The sequence below is a fragment of the Eriocheir sinensis genome, unplaced genomic scaffold, assembly GCF_024679095.1.
Source record: "Eriocheir sinensis breed Jianghai 21 unplaced genomic scaffold, ASM2467909v1 Scaffold276, whole genome shotgun sequence".
In the NCBI taxonomy this organism is placed as follows: Eukaryota; Metazoa; Arthropoda; class Malacostraca; order Decapoda; family Varunidae; genus Eriocheir; species Eriocheir sinensis.
This window is the reverse complement of record NW_026111583.1, coordinates 439,806-455,037: the sequence shown is the minus strand read 5'-3', so window position 1 is coordinate 455,037 and position 15,232 is coordinate 439,806. Positions and strand designations below refer to the sequence as shown.

The following is a 15,232-nucleotide window of genomic DNA, read 5'->3' as shown; positions in this document are numbered from 1 at the left end:
GATTCCCAAGTCTGCAAAAGTCACCCTCGCAGAACCCAAACCTTTACAATAAGAGTATCCACCGTCGTAAATCTGTTCCTGGTGAATGGAGGCAAAAACAACGGTATAGATGATTGGAAGTAGGTATTTTTAAGGTCGCATCACCTCTACTATTTTTGTAACGGCTGGCGTCTTGATGGAAACTTGATGGTAGTAATCGTGGAGGTGGGAAGGAGGGAGAGGCTGGGAGACGTGCCTGCTGTACTGTCAAATGAGTCCAGTTTTGTTTGCCTGGGCCGCTACTTTGATATGAGGCAAGGCGGAGTGTTGCTATTACCAGAACCTCATCCTTCAACCCTTACGCTCAAATTATTGCTTCCTGTCTCTTTCTTTCTTTCTCCTACACTTAAATTTTTACTTTGCTTTTTCTGTCTTTCTTTCTTTCTCCTATACTTAAATTTTTACTTCTTTGCTTTTCCTGTCTTTCTTTCTTTCTCCTTCACTTAAATTTTTGCTTCCTGGCTTTTTCTGTCTTTCTTTCTCATACACTTAAATTTTTACTTCTTGGCTTTTTCTGTTTTTCTTTCTTTCTCCTACACTTAAATTTTTGCTTCCTGGCTTTTTCTGTCTTTCTTTCTTTCTCCTTCACTTAAATTTCTGTCGACGCCTCGTATTATTAAATGTATCTGTCTCCCATTACGACTATTCCCCAAGGCCACAGAGAAGACTAACCAGGTTGTCATGGGGGGTGATTTTCCCATTCGTGATGCATAAGAAGTGTAGAGCTATCACTGGCATCACAAAACAGTCCTCAAAAAGCCCAACAAACTTCTATGAGGGGCTTTTCAAACATGTCAATTGAGGTGCTGATGTGTTTAAAAATACGGGCATATGTCTCCTCTCTCTCTCTCTCTCTCTCTCTCTCTCTCTCTCTCTCTCTCTCTCTCTCTCTCTCTCTCTCTCTCTCTCTCTCTCTCTCTCTCTCTCTCTCTCTCTCTCTCTCTCTCTCTCTCTCTCTCTCTCTCTCTCTCTCTCTCTCTCTCTCTCTCTCTCTCTCTCTCTCTCTCTCTCTCTCTCTCTCTCTCTCTCTCTCTCTCTCTCTCTCTCTCTCTCTCTCTCTCTCTCTCTCTCTCTCTCTCTCTCTCTCTCTCTCTCTCTCTCTCTCTCTCTCTCTCTCTCTCTCTCTCTCTCTCTCTCTCTCTCTCTCTCTCTCTCTCTCTCTCTCTCTCTCTCTCTCTCTCTCTCTCTCTCTCTCTCTCTCTCTCTCTCTCTCTCTCTCTCTCTCTCTCTCTCTCTCTCTCTCTCTCTCTCTCTCTCTCTCTCTCTCTCTCTCTCTCTCTCTCTCTCTCTCTCTCTCTCTCTCTCTCTCTCTCTCTCTCTCTCTCTCTCTCTCTCTCTCTCTCTCTCTCTCTCTCTCTCTCTCTCTCTCTCTCTCTCTCTCTCTCTCTCTCTCTCTCTCTCTCTCTCTCTCTCTCTCTCTCTCTCTCTCTCTCTCTCTCTCTCTCTCTCTCTCTCTCTCTCTCTCTCTCTCTCTCTCTCTCTCTCTCTCTCTCTCTCTCTCTCTCTCTCTCTCTCTCTCTCTCTCTCTCTCTCTCTCTCTCTCTCTCTCTCTCTCTCTCTCTCTCTCTCTCTCTCTCTCTCTCTCTCTCTCTCTCTCTCTCTCTCTCTCTTTCTCTCTCTCTCTCTCTCTCTCTCTCTCTCTCTCTCTCTCTCTCTCTCTCTCTCTCTCTCTCTCTCTCTCTCTCTCTCTCTCTCTCTCTCTCCCCATGGTTAGGTTACACCCTCCTGAAATGTCAAAGAGGAGTCATTTGTGCTGGCCAACAATAGGTTCTCACTTATCAAGATATAGCTGAGTTGCAGTTCAAGACGTACAGATCCCAGCCTCTCCATCTTTCCTACTTCCATGGTATAGCTATTAACTCTTTGTACTTAATTTCTTTCCATTGTGGTCTTCTGCTTCTATGTTCATGTTAGCCTTTTAAGTGATCATGAAGGTGAGACATAATGAAATTGACTACAGTGTTCATGTTCAGGAAAAGGATGAAAATATAAGTCGGTGTAGTGGTTAGCATGTCATCCTGTGAATCCGTGTGCATGGGTGCGAATCTCTGCCTGGGTGTTCGACATTCAACCCACCCAGCTGTTTTTCCTTCTTTTTTAGAGTAAAGGAAGCAGCTCAAGGGCAAAAAAACATGAAAAGCAAAAATACCCACTTGTTTATCCCTCCTTTCAAGCCCAGCCTGGGGCCGTATCCTCGTCAACTAAACTTGGTATTAACTTTCGACTTTGCTATTAACTTCACTCTCAAAGTGTATCCTCACCAACTATTAGCGTAATACCTACTATTAACTTCGGTATTAACTTGGGAGTGCTGGTGAGGACTTCTAAACACTTAATAGGAAAGTTAATAGTAAATCCCAGACCAAGGATAAATGGGTGCCTTGGGATGCCTGGGGAAGGTAAACTGTGGTAACCTGGATATCACACTAGTCCTGTGTCCCGAGGTGATAGGCTCTCCCTTACCATCGGCTCAAGGTGACAGAGATGAGCACCGAGGCTATGGGCAGTTAGTGTATGTCCCCAACTCACCATATGGAACCCTTTGCATGTAGTCTCAAGTATCATGTCAATTTCACGTTCATAAAAATAACAACAATAATAATAACAAAAATTAATATATGCTCAAATTTGTTAACCTAAAGTATTATTATTAACTTTTTTTTTCATTTTTATGCACAACTAACTTTGGAAATCGTTGTTAACCTGGTAGCAGCGACGGGCCAAATTTGTGGCTTTACTGTGTAGCAGCATCGCGCCAGATTTTTGCCATGATATAAACCCCCAAAATAGATGATGCCTAAACTGATCACAAATGCGTTGATATATATTATGAAGTGGTTTGTGTGAGTGATGCTTTTTTATCATTATTCTCGCTTAGAGGGGCCTTTAAGAAACATGATCCCCGCAGCTACCGGGTTAACATCTTACGAAATTGCTGAGAGTATTAGTTCAGCGTTATGTATACCAATTAACAAGATTATTATTAAGCTTTTCAGCATTACCAAATTGTGTGTTGGCGATGAAGTTTATTTTTCTTTTACTTTTTCCATTAATTTTTCATACAATTTTTTATTTTTTATTTTTTTATTATTTTATTATGGCGGTATTTGTGTCCTTTTGTGGTTAATCCTTTATGTTTTTCCTTCCACTGATAAAAATGATTACTACTTTTGTTATTATTATTATTATTCAGCTAATTTCTTTGTGTTATATGTGTGATTTGTTATATATTATTCAGTGTTTCTTTTTATGTTTATTTACTCTGATATTCACTGGTTCTTCCTTCCCTTAGGCCTGTAAATGAAAGGGGAAAAATGTTATATTAGTAAAAAAAATTGTCGTCTTCCATCAGTTTGCTTCTAACTTATTTTATTTTGAGGTTATGATGCAGTGTTTCTCTTATGATATATTTACTGATATATCTTTTATTTTCTTCCTTCCCTTGGGCCTGTAATTGAAGGGGAAGAAAAGTTATATTAGTAAAAAAATTGTCGTGTTTTGTTAATTTGATTCTAACTTATTTATCTTAACGTCATAATCCAGCGTTTCTTTTATGATTTATTAACTCATTTATATCTTACTATCTTCCTTCCCTTGGGCCTGTAAATGAAAAGGGGAAAAAAGTTAAGTATTCATAAAAAAATTGTCATCTTTCACTAATTTGACTCATACTTATTTACTTTAGCAGTATTTCTTTTATGATTTATTTACTGATTTATCTCTTATTTTCTTCCTTCCCTTGGCCTGTAAATGAAAGGGGAAAAAGTTATGTATTCGTAAAAAAAATTGTCGTCTCACTAATTTGACCCTAACTTATTTACTTCGATGTTACAATTCAGCGTTTTTCATCTACTCATTTACTTTTTTCTTCCCCTGGGCCAGTAAATGAAGGGAAAAAAATATATATTGGTAAAAATTGGTCATCTTTTACTGATTTGACTGCTTATTTTGAGGTTATAATGCGACATTTTTCATATACTTATTTTTTTCTTCCCCGGTAAATGAAGGGAGGAAGATTGACACCATTTGACACCACTAGTAAGAGTTCACAAATTCCGCCACAGCTTCCGTTTTCTCTCGAGTTCTCTGCCGTTTATTTACCAAAGCTGTTATTGTGTTCACTCGATTGCTTCTCTTTTAAGTGGCCTGTGTAGTGGTAATGTTATGTATGTTCTCTTGTGCCCCCTGTTCACACACACACACACACACACTCCTGCATACACAGGCATATCTTTACACACATGCTATGCTTTCTTCCTATTTTCCATTTTCATTTTTGTTTCTTACTGTAAAAATCATCTCCATCTTCCTACTCTTAAATTTTTGCTTCCTGACTTTCTCTTTTTCTTCTTTCTTTCTCTCTCTATTTGTCTCCATCTCTTTCTCTATCTAACTTTTCCCGTCACTTTTTTTCTTTTTGTTTCTTACTGTAAAAATCATCTCCATCTTCCTACTCATAAATTTTTGCTTCCTGACTTTCTCTTTTTCTTCTTTCTCTCTTTCTCTATTTGTCTCCATCTCTGTTTCTCTATCTAACTTTTCCTGTCACTTTTTTCTTTTTTGTTTCTTACTGTAAAAATCATCTCCATCTTCCTACTCATAAATTTTTGCTTCCTAACTTTCCCTTTTCTATCTTTCTTTCTCTCTCTATTTCTCTCCATCTCTGTTTCTCTATCTATCTAACTTTTCCAGTCACTTTTTTCTTTTTTGTTTCTTACTGTAAAAATCATCATCATCTTCCTGCACCTCAATTTTTGCTCCCTGACTTATTTTCTTTCTTTCTTTCTCTCTTTTTGTCTCCATCTCTATTCCTCTATCTATTTCCCTATCTATCTATCTGTCTATCAATTACTCATTCCACCATCCACTACTTTAAGAATTCATAATATTCCAATGTGTATTTCTTAATTATTGCGTTCGTATCAATATTTCTAGCTATCGCAGGGTGTGTTGACCAGTCTGTACGCACTGCTCCATTTAGTACTCACGTGAGGAATGGAATTGTTGGACCTGGAGAAAATGTTTAAGTTGGGTTGTTGATGTAAGGAAGATTGGTTAAGTTTTTGATAGTTTGAGTCGTTCATTTTTCGTATATTAATTGTGTTTTTCTACTACTATTTCTTCTTCTTCTTCATCTTTTTCTTTTTTCTTTGTTCTTTCTTTATCTATCTATCTCCATATCTTTCCATTCTCCCTTTTCTCTTTTTTCTTTTTTTTTCTTTAATTTTCTCTCTCTTTTAATCTTATCTCAGAATTTTTCAATGTTTATCAATTTCTATTTTAACTTTCACATTCTTTTTCCACCTTGATTCAGTTTCCCCAATTCACAGTTTAATTTTTTCCCTGAATGATTACAAACTGGGGAGGTGCGTACAGACTGGAGGCTGCCTCTTAGCTCTAGTCTTAGTCAACTAAATAATAATACAGCTGTTTTTGTACTTGAAGGGGGTCAGCAGTGTTGCCAGAAGTGTGTACTGACCCCTTCCTCCTCCTCCTCCTCCTCCTCCTCCTCGTCCCCCTCCGCCTCCTCCTCCTCCTCGTCCCCCTCCTCCTCCTCCTTTGCCTTCCTGTTGCTACTTTTGTATGGACTTCCAATAAGATTATGGAGTGACCAGGAAGGAAGATTGTGTGTTTTAGTTACCCCTTGTGTGTGTGTGTGTGTGTGTATGTGTGTGTATTTACCTATTTGTAGTATACAGGGCCTGAGCTCAAGCTTAGGTAGTCCTGTCTCCCAATCTGTATTTGTCCAGCTTTTCCTTCATTATATGGACACTGCCCGCTTCAACAATGTCTTTGCTAAGTCCATTCCATGTATCCACACTCCTGTATGGAAAACTTAACTTCTTTATGTCTTTCAAACAAGTCGCCTACCTCAATTTCTTGCTGGGTCCTCTTAGTTGCCTCCTCCCTTCCATTTCGATTAAATAATTTTTATCCAACACCTCCATTCCACTTGTATTCCTGTACTACGCTATCAGGTCTCCTCTTTCTCTTCTTTTTTCCAGTGTTGGTAGGCCCACTTCCTCTTAATCTAGACAGGGTTGTAACAGTATGACTTAACATAATACAGTATAACTTTTAAAGTATGACAGGCTTGATAGTTCTGGTGCCATCTTAGTTGGAATCCTTTGAATCCTTTCAAGTTTCCTTATGTCCTTTTTCTTGTGTGGTGACCAAACTACCACTCTAACCTTGGTCTAATCAGTGTTGTAATTATTTTCTTCATCATGTCCCCATCCAAGTAGTGAAATGCCACTCTAATATTTTGCAGCACACTGTATGTTTCTCCAAATATCTTGTTTATGTGCTTCTCAGGCGTCAGAGTGTCTTGTATTATAATTCTTAAGTCTTTTCCTTCCCTCACAGTGTCGATGGTTGTCCCTGCCATCTTATACACTCCACTTGGTCTATTTTTACTCTTGCACATTTTCATTGTGTGACATTTCACTGAACTCCATTCCCCACTTTTTACTCCATTCATGTATCTCATTTAAATCTTCCTGCAGTTTACTACAATCATCCTCATCTCTTATTTTTCTAAGCAGTTTGGCGACATCTGCAAACAAACTCATGTAACTCTTTAGTTTTTCTGGCATATCATTTATGTGTATTAAAATCATTATAGGCGCTAACACTGATCCCTGCTGCACTCCACTTGTGACTGTCTCCATTCTGAAATCTCATCTTTCAACACTTCTCATTTCTCTGTTTGCTAGGTAATTTTCATCCATTCTGTCATTTTTCTCCCCAATCCTCCTCTATTTTCTAGTTTCCACAGCAGTCTCTTATGTGGAGCTTTATCAAATGCCTTTTTCAGGTCTAAAAATATGCAGTCCACCCATCCGTCTCTCTCCTGCACTATATATATTACTCGAGTAAAAACATATAGGTTTGTGACATTTTCATATTTACAGATCTCATTAAGTAGAATGACCTAATGCAAGAGTTAACCAGCATCCTCATTCCTTTATCCCAATGCTGTTCAAATCCCTAATTCTAATTAATTCCCAAGTGCAAGAGTTAACCAGCATCCTCTTTCATTCCTGTGCTGTCCACCTTCCTAATGCAAGAGTTAACCAGAATCTTTACTTGTTCATTCCTGTTCAGTCCAACTTCCTAATGCCCGAGCTAACAGCATCCTCAGTACTCTTTCATCCCTGTGCTGTTCAATTTCCTAATGCAAGAGTTCGCCAGCATCTTCACTCATCTCTGTGCTGTCCAAACTCCTATGAAAGAGCATCCAAATCCTTAATGCAAGAGTTTGGCTGCGTTTACACCAAGCACGTCGCGTCCCGTCACGTCACGTCACGTCACGTCACGTCACGTCAGGTGAAAAATAGGCTGCGTTTACACCAAGCACGTCACGTCACGTCACGTCACGTCAAGTCATGAATCGCCACCCCAGTTTAACACTGATTTGTATGGATATTTGAAAAATGCGTTTACACCGGTTCCGTCCAGTCACGTCACGTCACGCCGCGTCGCGTCGCGTCAAGAATATATAGAGCGGTTCTATTTTAGGCTGGTTCACCTGACGTGACGTGACGTGACGGGACGCGACGTGCTTGGTGTAAACGCAGCCATAGAACCAGCTCTATATATTGACTTGACGCGACGCGACGCGGCGTGACGTGACGTGACTGGACGGAACCGGTGTAAACGCATTTTTCAAATATCCATACAAATCAGTGTTAAACTGGGGTGGCGATTCATGACTTGACGTGACGTGACGTGACGTGACGGGACGCGACGTGCTTGGTGTAAACGCAGCCTTAACCAGCATCTTCACTCTCATCCCTGTGCTGTCAATTTTCTAATGCAAGAGTTTGCCAGCATCTTCACTCATCTCTGTGCTGTCCAAACTCCTATGAAAGAGCATCCAAATCCTTAATGCAAGAGTTTACCAGCATCCTCACTCTTTCATCCCTGTGCTGTTCAACTCTGATGCAAGCGTTAACTAAGGAAGAGGAAGTTCTAGGTAGTATTATTAATAAAAAAGTGGAAAATACAGAATTATGATGAAAGAAAATGATGAGAATGAAATTGCGAGAAAGTGAATGAATAATAATGTGTTTGCCATTGATATGTGGGTAGTTTATATATGAAGATGCAGATAAACTTTAAAAGAAAAATATAAAGTTCCACCAGATATTTATTGAAGAAAGGAGTGAAAATACGAGAAAGTGAATGATACTTTTGCTTTTCAATTAGTTACGGTAAGTATTTGTAAAGGTAATAATTTGTGAAGGTAATAAAAGTTAATATTAAAAAAAATAATATAAAACTGCCAACGTTGCATTTATATATATAGAAACTATGGTCCATTTAATAACCATAATTAGTTTTTAAAGGCTATAATATATTGGGAAAACGACAATTGGCCCATAAATGAAGAAGAACCTTTACAAGGGAGGCGGCAGGGCAAGAGGTTACGTGATAGTTTGATCGAGACGGACAAGGGAAAATGAGCTGCTGGGCGCCATCTTGCAATCAATTAGTGCTCTAAAGGCCATAATACATTGAATAAAACGATAATTAAACACGTGAATGAAGAAAAATAAATGAATAGAAGGTCAGGCGTGAGGTCGCGGGATGTTTTGGTGTGAACTGTAAAAGGAAAATGAGCTGGACGCCATCTTGCCGACAGTTATTGCCTTGTAGATCACCACTCATTACAAAAAGACCTTCAATTAAATCCGAGAATAAAGAAGAATCACCATATAGAAGACAGGGCTTAAGCTCACGTGATGTTTTGATGGGAATTGTAAAAGGAAAAAGAGCTCCCGGACGCCATCTTGGGTCAGTGTCGCTCTAGCCGTCGAAGGGGAAGGACAGACACTCGCTCCTCCGCTCCTCACCTGGCCTACCTGTGGCGGCTTATTGATTGGTGTTAACATGTCGCTCTTCGGCGCCCTCATGGCGGGCCTCGACGACGACCCCTTCTTCGGGTGAGTCGTCCTTGTCATATTTTCTTCCTCCTCCTCCTCTTCCTTCTTTTTTCCTCGTCTTTTTTTCTTCCTTGTTTTCTTTTTCTTCTTCCTCCTCCTCCTCCTCTTTTCTTCTTCCTCCTCTTTTCTTCTTCCTCCTCCTCCTCCTCTTTTCTTCTTCCTCCTCCTTCTCCTCTTTTTTTCTTTCCTTCTTTTTCTTCCTCTTTTCTTCTTTCTCTTAATTTGCTTCCTCCTTTTCCTCTTCTCTTTCTTCCTCCCCCTCCTCCTTTTTCTTCCTCCTCTTCCTTCTCTTACTCCTCCTCCCTCTCCTCTCTCTCCTCTTCTTCCTCCTCCTCCTCTTATTTCTCCTCCTCCTCCGTTTTTCTTTTCCTCGTTTTCTTCCTCTTCCTCTTCTTGTACTTCCTCCTTTTCTTACTCCCATTTCCCCCTTCGCTTTTTTATAACAGTAGTAGTAGTGGTTATAGTAGTAGTGGTAGTAGTAGTAGTGGTAGTAGTAGTAGTCTCATAACTTACAGAGGGAGGAGTTGTTGCATTTACGTGTGTGTGAAGAATAAGTGAATAGTCATAACAATAGTAGTAGTAGTAAGGGTAGTTATAGTGGTTCTCAGTTATGCTTCTATGTATTGTTATGTGCTGACGTGGATGTGTGTGTGTGTGTGTGTGTGTGTGTGAGAGGAATGCTGCCTGAACTAATTGTGTGTCTGTGTGTGTAATTATTTCCACTAGAATGTCCGTCTAAGGTGAATGTTCTCCAGTAAAACACACACACACACACACACACACACACACACACACAGGTGGTTCACTTCATTAACTTGTCTTACCTTAGTCTACCTTATTTCACAGAACTGTATACATTACCTTACCTTACCTTACTCTACCTTACCTTACCAAACCTTACCTTACCTTACCTTACCTTACCCTACCCTACTCTACCTTATTACACCTAACTTTACCTAACCTTACCTAACCTAACCTTGCCCTACCTTACCTTACCCTACTCTGCTTTATTATATTCACCCAACTTTACACTACCTAACATAACTTTACCTTACCATACCTAACCTTTCCTTACCCTACTTCTTACACCCACTATTACATTACCTAACCTAACCTAACCTTACCTTACCCTACTTTACCTTATTACACTCAACTTAACCTAACCTAACTTTACCTTACCTTACCTTACCTTACCCTACCTTACCCTACTCTGCCTTATTACACCCAAGTTTACCTAACATAGCCATACCTTGCCTCGCCTAACCTTACCTTAACTTCCCTTACCTTGCCTAACCTTACCTTACCTAACCTTACCTTAACTTCCCTTACCTTTCCTTCCCTTACCAGACCTTACCTTATATTCCCCTAACATCACCTTACCTTAATTTACCTTTCCTTCCCTTTCCTTCCCTTCTCTTATCTTACATTATTTTATCTTACCTTCCTTACCTTACCTTTCTTACTTTACCTTAAACAAGAAAGCACGAGCAACAGAAGAACGTAAAGGAAAAAGAAAAAAAAAAGTGGAATGGGAACAAGGTCAGCTCTGTGTGTGTGTGTGTGTGTGTGTGTGTGTGTGTGTTTAGCATCTTGCCAGTCACACTTACTGTTTAAAACCTTCATGTAAGTCACCCACACTACTTATAATGGAACCGTATTTGTGTATTAAGAGCTCATAACAACACCTGGCGTACACACACACACACACACACACACACACACACACACACACACACACACACACACACACACACACACACACACACACACACACACACAGATACAGGAGTTGGATAGGATGTGTTAGTACTATGATTTTTTTATTTTTTATTATTTACTCTATTTTTTCCTTTAGCTAATAATGATAATGATAATAATAATAATAATAATAATAATAATAATAATAATAATAATAATAATAATAATAATAATAGGTAATGATAAAAAGCAAAAGGAGGGAAGGGAAGAACATAATGGTACCTGCCTACTATCTATCTAAATCTTTATGTATATCTATCTATGTAAATCTCTCCTTCCCTTCCCCTACTATACCTTACAATACATACCATCTTTCTTTCTCTTCCTTCTTATCTTTCTTCCTGTAATTCTTCCTTATCTGCTTCCTCACTATCTTTTTTCCTGTATTTTTTGTGATTATTCTCTCCTCCCCATCTTTGTTTTTTCCTTTCCCTTTGTCATTTTTCCTCCCTATTCACCTTTTTCCTTTTTTTCCACCACCCTTCTTTCCTTTTTCATTTTTCCTCTCTTTGACCTTCTTCCTTCCCTCCTATCTTCTCTTCGCACCTGTTATGCTCACTTATATATATATATATATATATATATATATATATATATATATATATATATATATATATATATATATATATATATATATATATATATATATATAACATGTAGTCCCTAAAAGAGCTATGGCTCAATGGACTAGTGGCTCTTAAAAACAATGTGTAAAATAATCTATGTAACTACCTTGAGGCCAATCAATCAATCAATCAATCAATCAGTCTTCTTTCTTCCTTCCTATCCTTAGCCATTACCTAGTTCTCCCTTCCTTCCTTCTTCCCCTAACATCACCTTCTCTTCCCTTCCCTTCCCTTCCCATATATAAGAATAAGACATGGATATACACTATGCAGGAAGGGAAGGTTCTGCATAATTAATATTGAAGATCTGAAAAATTAATTAGGAAGGAAGGAAAAGAATGTAATATACCTGAATGATTTGAAAATACAGGTATGAGTAATTAAACCAGGTGTAAATTATTATTATGAGAAACAAAGCAGGTAGAGAGAGAGGAAGGAATGTGAAGGTAATGCATAATATATTACAATACATATACAGATAGTTGTGAATAATATATAATGAGAGAGAGAGAGAGAGTGTGGAGGGAAGAAGGAAGGGAGGGAGGAAGAAAAAGGTAATGGCTAAGAGAAAGATAGGTCAGAAGGGAGGAGAAAGGAGAGATAGGAAGGAAGGAAGAATAGCAAAGAGAGGGAGAAAGAAAGGAAGGAAGGAAGGATGCTGGAAAAAAAGGAAAAAGGTGAATTAGAAGGAAGAGAAAAAGGATAGCAGAAAAAGAAAGGAGAGATAGGAGAGAAGGAAGAATGGCAAAGATAGGGAAAAAGAAAGAAAGAAAGGAAATATGCTGGAAAAAAAGGAAAAAAGGTGAATTAGAAGGAAGGAAGAAGGATGGCAGAAGAGAAAGGAGAGATAGGAGGGAAGGAAGAATAGCAAAGAGAGGGAAAAGGAGAGAAAGAAAAGATGGAAGGATGCCTGATAAAAAATGAAAAAAATGAAAAAGGTGAATTAGAAGGAAGGAGGAAGGATGGCAGAAAAAGAAAGGAGAGATAGGAGGGGAGGAAGAAGAGCAAAGAGAGGGAAAAAGAAAGAAAGGAAGGAAGGATGCTGGAAAAAAAGGAAAAAGGTGAATTAGAAGGAAGGAAGAAGGATGGCAGAAAAAGAAAGGGAGATAGGAGAGAAGGAAGAATGGCAAAGAGAGGGAAAAATAAAGAAAGAAAGGAAATATGCTGGAAAAAAAGGAAAAAAGGTGAATTAGAAGGAAGGAAGAAGGATGGCAGAAGAAAAAGGAGAGATAGGAGGGAAGGAAGAATGGCAGAGAGAGGGAAAAGGAAAGGAAGGAAGGATGCTGGATAAAAAGGAAAAAGGTGAATTAGAATGAAGAACAGCAGAGAGGAAAGATGAACGACTGAAAAGAAGGATGACAGAAAAAGAAAGGAAAAAAAGTGGATATGAAGGAAGGAAGAATGACAAGGGAAAGATAGGGAGGAAAGCAGAATCACAAAAATAAATTAAAAAAATGATTGTGAGAAAGGAAATAAGGAAAAATTACAGGAAGAAAGATAAGAGGTGAGAAAAAAACAAAAAAGAGAAAAATTGGAAGGAAGAAGAAATTGAAAGATAGGAAGTAAGAAAGTGAGCAAACAAGAAAGATAAACATAAACACTGACAGGAAGAAAGGAGAGAAGAAAAGAACAAGGTAATGCATAATACAGAATGGATAAAGAAACAACAGCAAAAACAACAACAACCAGAAAGGAAGGAAAGAGAGAGAGCATCAGATAATCAGGAGTAAGGAAGTGGATGATAAAGAAGGGAGGAACAGAGAACAGAGAAGACTAGAGGATGGAAGATAAGGAAGGGAGGGATAGAGGATACAGAAGATAAAACAGAAGGAAGGAAAAATGAGGTAAAAAGTGAACCAGGAAGGAAGAAAGGAATGATAAAATACTAAATAAAGATGAATAATGATGAAGAGAATAACAGTAGACAAAAGTACATCATAATAGATAAGTAATAGAAAATGAATAATAATAAAGAATAATAAAAAAAACGAGTAAGGAAGGAAGGAGAGAGAGAGAGAGAGAGAGAGAGAGAGAGAGAGAGAGAGAGAGAGAGAGAGAGAGAGGAAGGATGCTGCATTATTCAAAACTTAAGGTATGGCAAAAAAACAAAACAAAAAAACACCAAGGTAATACATAGGACACACACACACACACACACACACACACACACACTGTAAACAAACAGACCATACCAGATGTGTACTTTCTCAGATGCACAAAAACATACACACACACAAAAAAAAAAAAAAGGTATATTTATAAAAACTACCTTACTCACCCTTATTCCCTTATACTTATCTTGCCCACCTGATAAACCACTTTGCAGGGATGAGGGATGAGGTATAAGGGAGAGAGAGAACTGTAAGGCAGGAACTAGTTTAATGGGGCACTAAAGATAAGCAATAACAAAAGTAAATAAATAGTACAGGTAATAATAATAGATAAAAAGTATAGATAGATAAAATAGGAAGGAAGAAGCAGCTGTGTGTGTGTGTGTGTGTGTGTGTGTGTGTGCTGTTCTTTCTTCCTTCCCTTCACCCAGGCACAAGGTGGACAGGATGTGACATTGCAAAGAGGTCAAGTTGGGTTTATTGGATGACTGGATGACTGACTGACTGGATGACTGACGGACTGGATGAATGACTGACTGACTGAATGACTGGCTGACTGAATGACTGACCGACTGACTGACTGACTGACTGAGTGACTAGATGAATGACTGACTGACTGATCTGATGACTGGGTGACCGACTGGCTGACTAACTAACTGACTGATTTGACATTTCATTCATTCATTGATTTAACATTCACACAGTGCCCCTTTAAACCAGTCAATTCTTTACTACTACTCCCCTTCCTTAGCCTTCTCTCTTATTATTATTATCTTATTTATTTATTCATTATTAGTTCATTGTTCCATATAAGTAGTCAGTCTCTTGTGTGTGTGTGTGTGTGTGTGTGTGTGTGTTTACCAACCTCTTCTTTTATTCCTACATTACTCAACCTAATGTACCTTCCCTTACCTTACCATACCCTACCCTTCTCTCTCCCTTTCCTTTACTTTACCTTAGCTTACCTTACTTCACCTTACCTTCCCATATGTCATCCTGTCTGTCGGTCTTTCCTTTCTTTTCCCTTAGTACTACCTAACTTTACCTTATCTTACCTTCTCTTCCCTTCCCTTTCGTTTTGCTTACCTAACCTTACCTTACCTCAATTCACCTTTCCTTACCTTTCATTACCTTTCCTTCACTTTCCTTACCTCACCTTCCCTTCCCTTACTTCCCTTACCTTACCTTTCTTTATCTCACCTCACCTTCCCTTCCCATCTGTCTATCTACCTCTCTACCTGTCTATGTACTGTATTTCTTTAGCTAGTGATGGCTGTGTCCTGTCTTCTACATAAAACACATTGCTGGTGGCTCAGGACAAGGGAAGCACCTCAGATATTCATGTGTTTACCTTTGAATTATTGACTCAGGAAGGAACCTGGGAGACTTGGAGGTTTGGTCTAGCTTGGGTACATTCTGGGCTGAAGGGCTGATCATATGGTATTAAGTGTCATATTCTTAAACATTTCAGCACCATATTTGACAAGGCTTTCATGGGAGTTTTGGGCATTTCCAGGAGTATTCTTGTGACCCTGGTGTTAGTTTGGTTAGTTAGCTTATGTTAGTTGGTTAGGCAAAACACAACAGCAAAAGGAAAGCAATGAAAAGCCTGCTGTCTGTGGTCTGTTGTGTTGGCTGTTTCTTCATTGTTAGAATAAGAGAATCAGTGTGTTTGAGGTTAGGTTAGTTAGGTTAGGTTAGGTTGGTTGGTTAGGGAAAATAAAGCAACAAAAGAAAAACAATAAAAAGC

The 15,232-nt window shown here is 38.7% G+C and overlaps 1 protein-coding gene across 4 annotated transcripts in view; it reads left to right on the top strand.

Annotated features, from left to right (window-relative positions):
* Positions 1-8,822: 8,822 nt before the first annotated feature.
* Positions 8,823-15,232, top strand: part of LOC126991424 (myeloid leukemia factor-like) — a 38,543-nt gene continuing 32,133 nt past the window's right edge. For all 4 annotated transcript variants that reach the window (XM_050850192.1, XM_050850194.1, XM_050850191.1 and 1 more), the window contains exon 1: positions 8,823-8,987. In XM_050850192.1, coding sequence (XP_050706149.1) covers positions 8,935-8,987 — 53 coding nt within the window. In that variant the 5' untranslated portion in view covers positions 8,823-8,934. The remainder of the gene's footprint in view (positions 8,988-15,232) is intronic.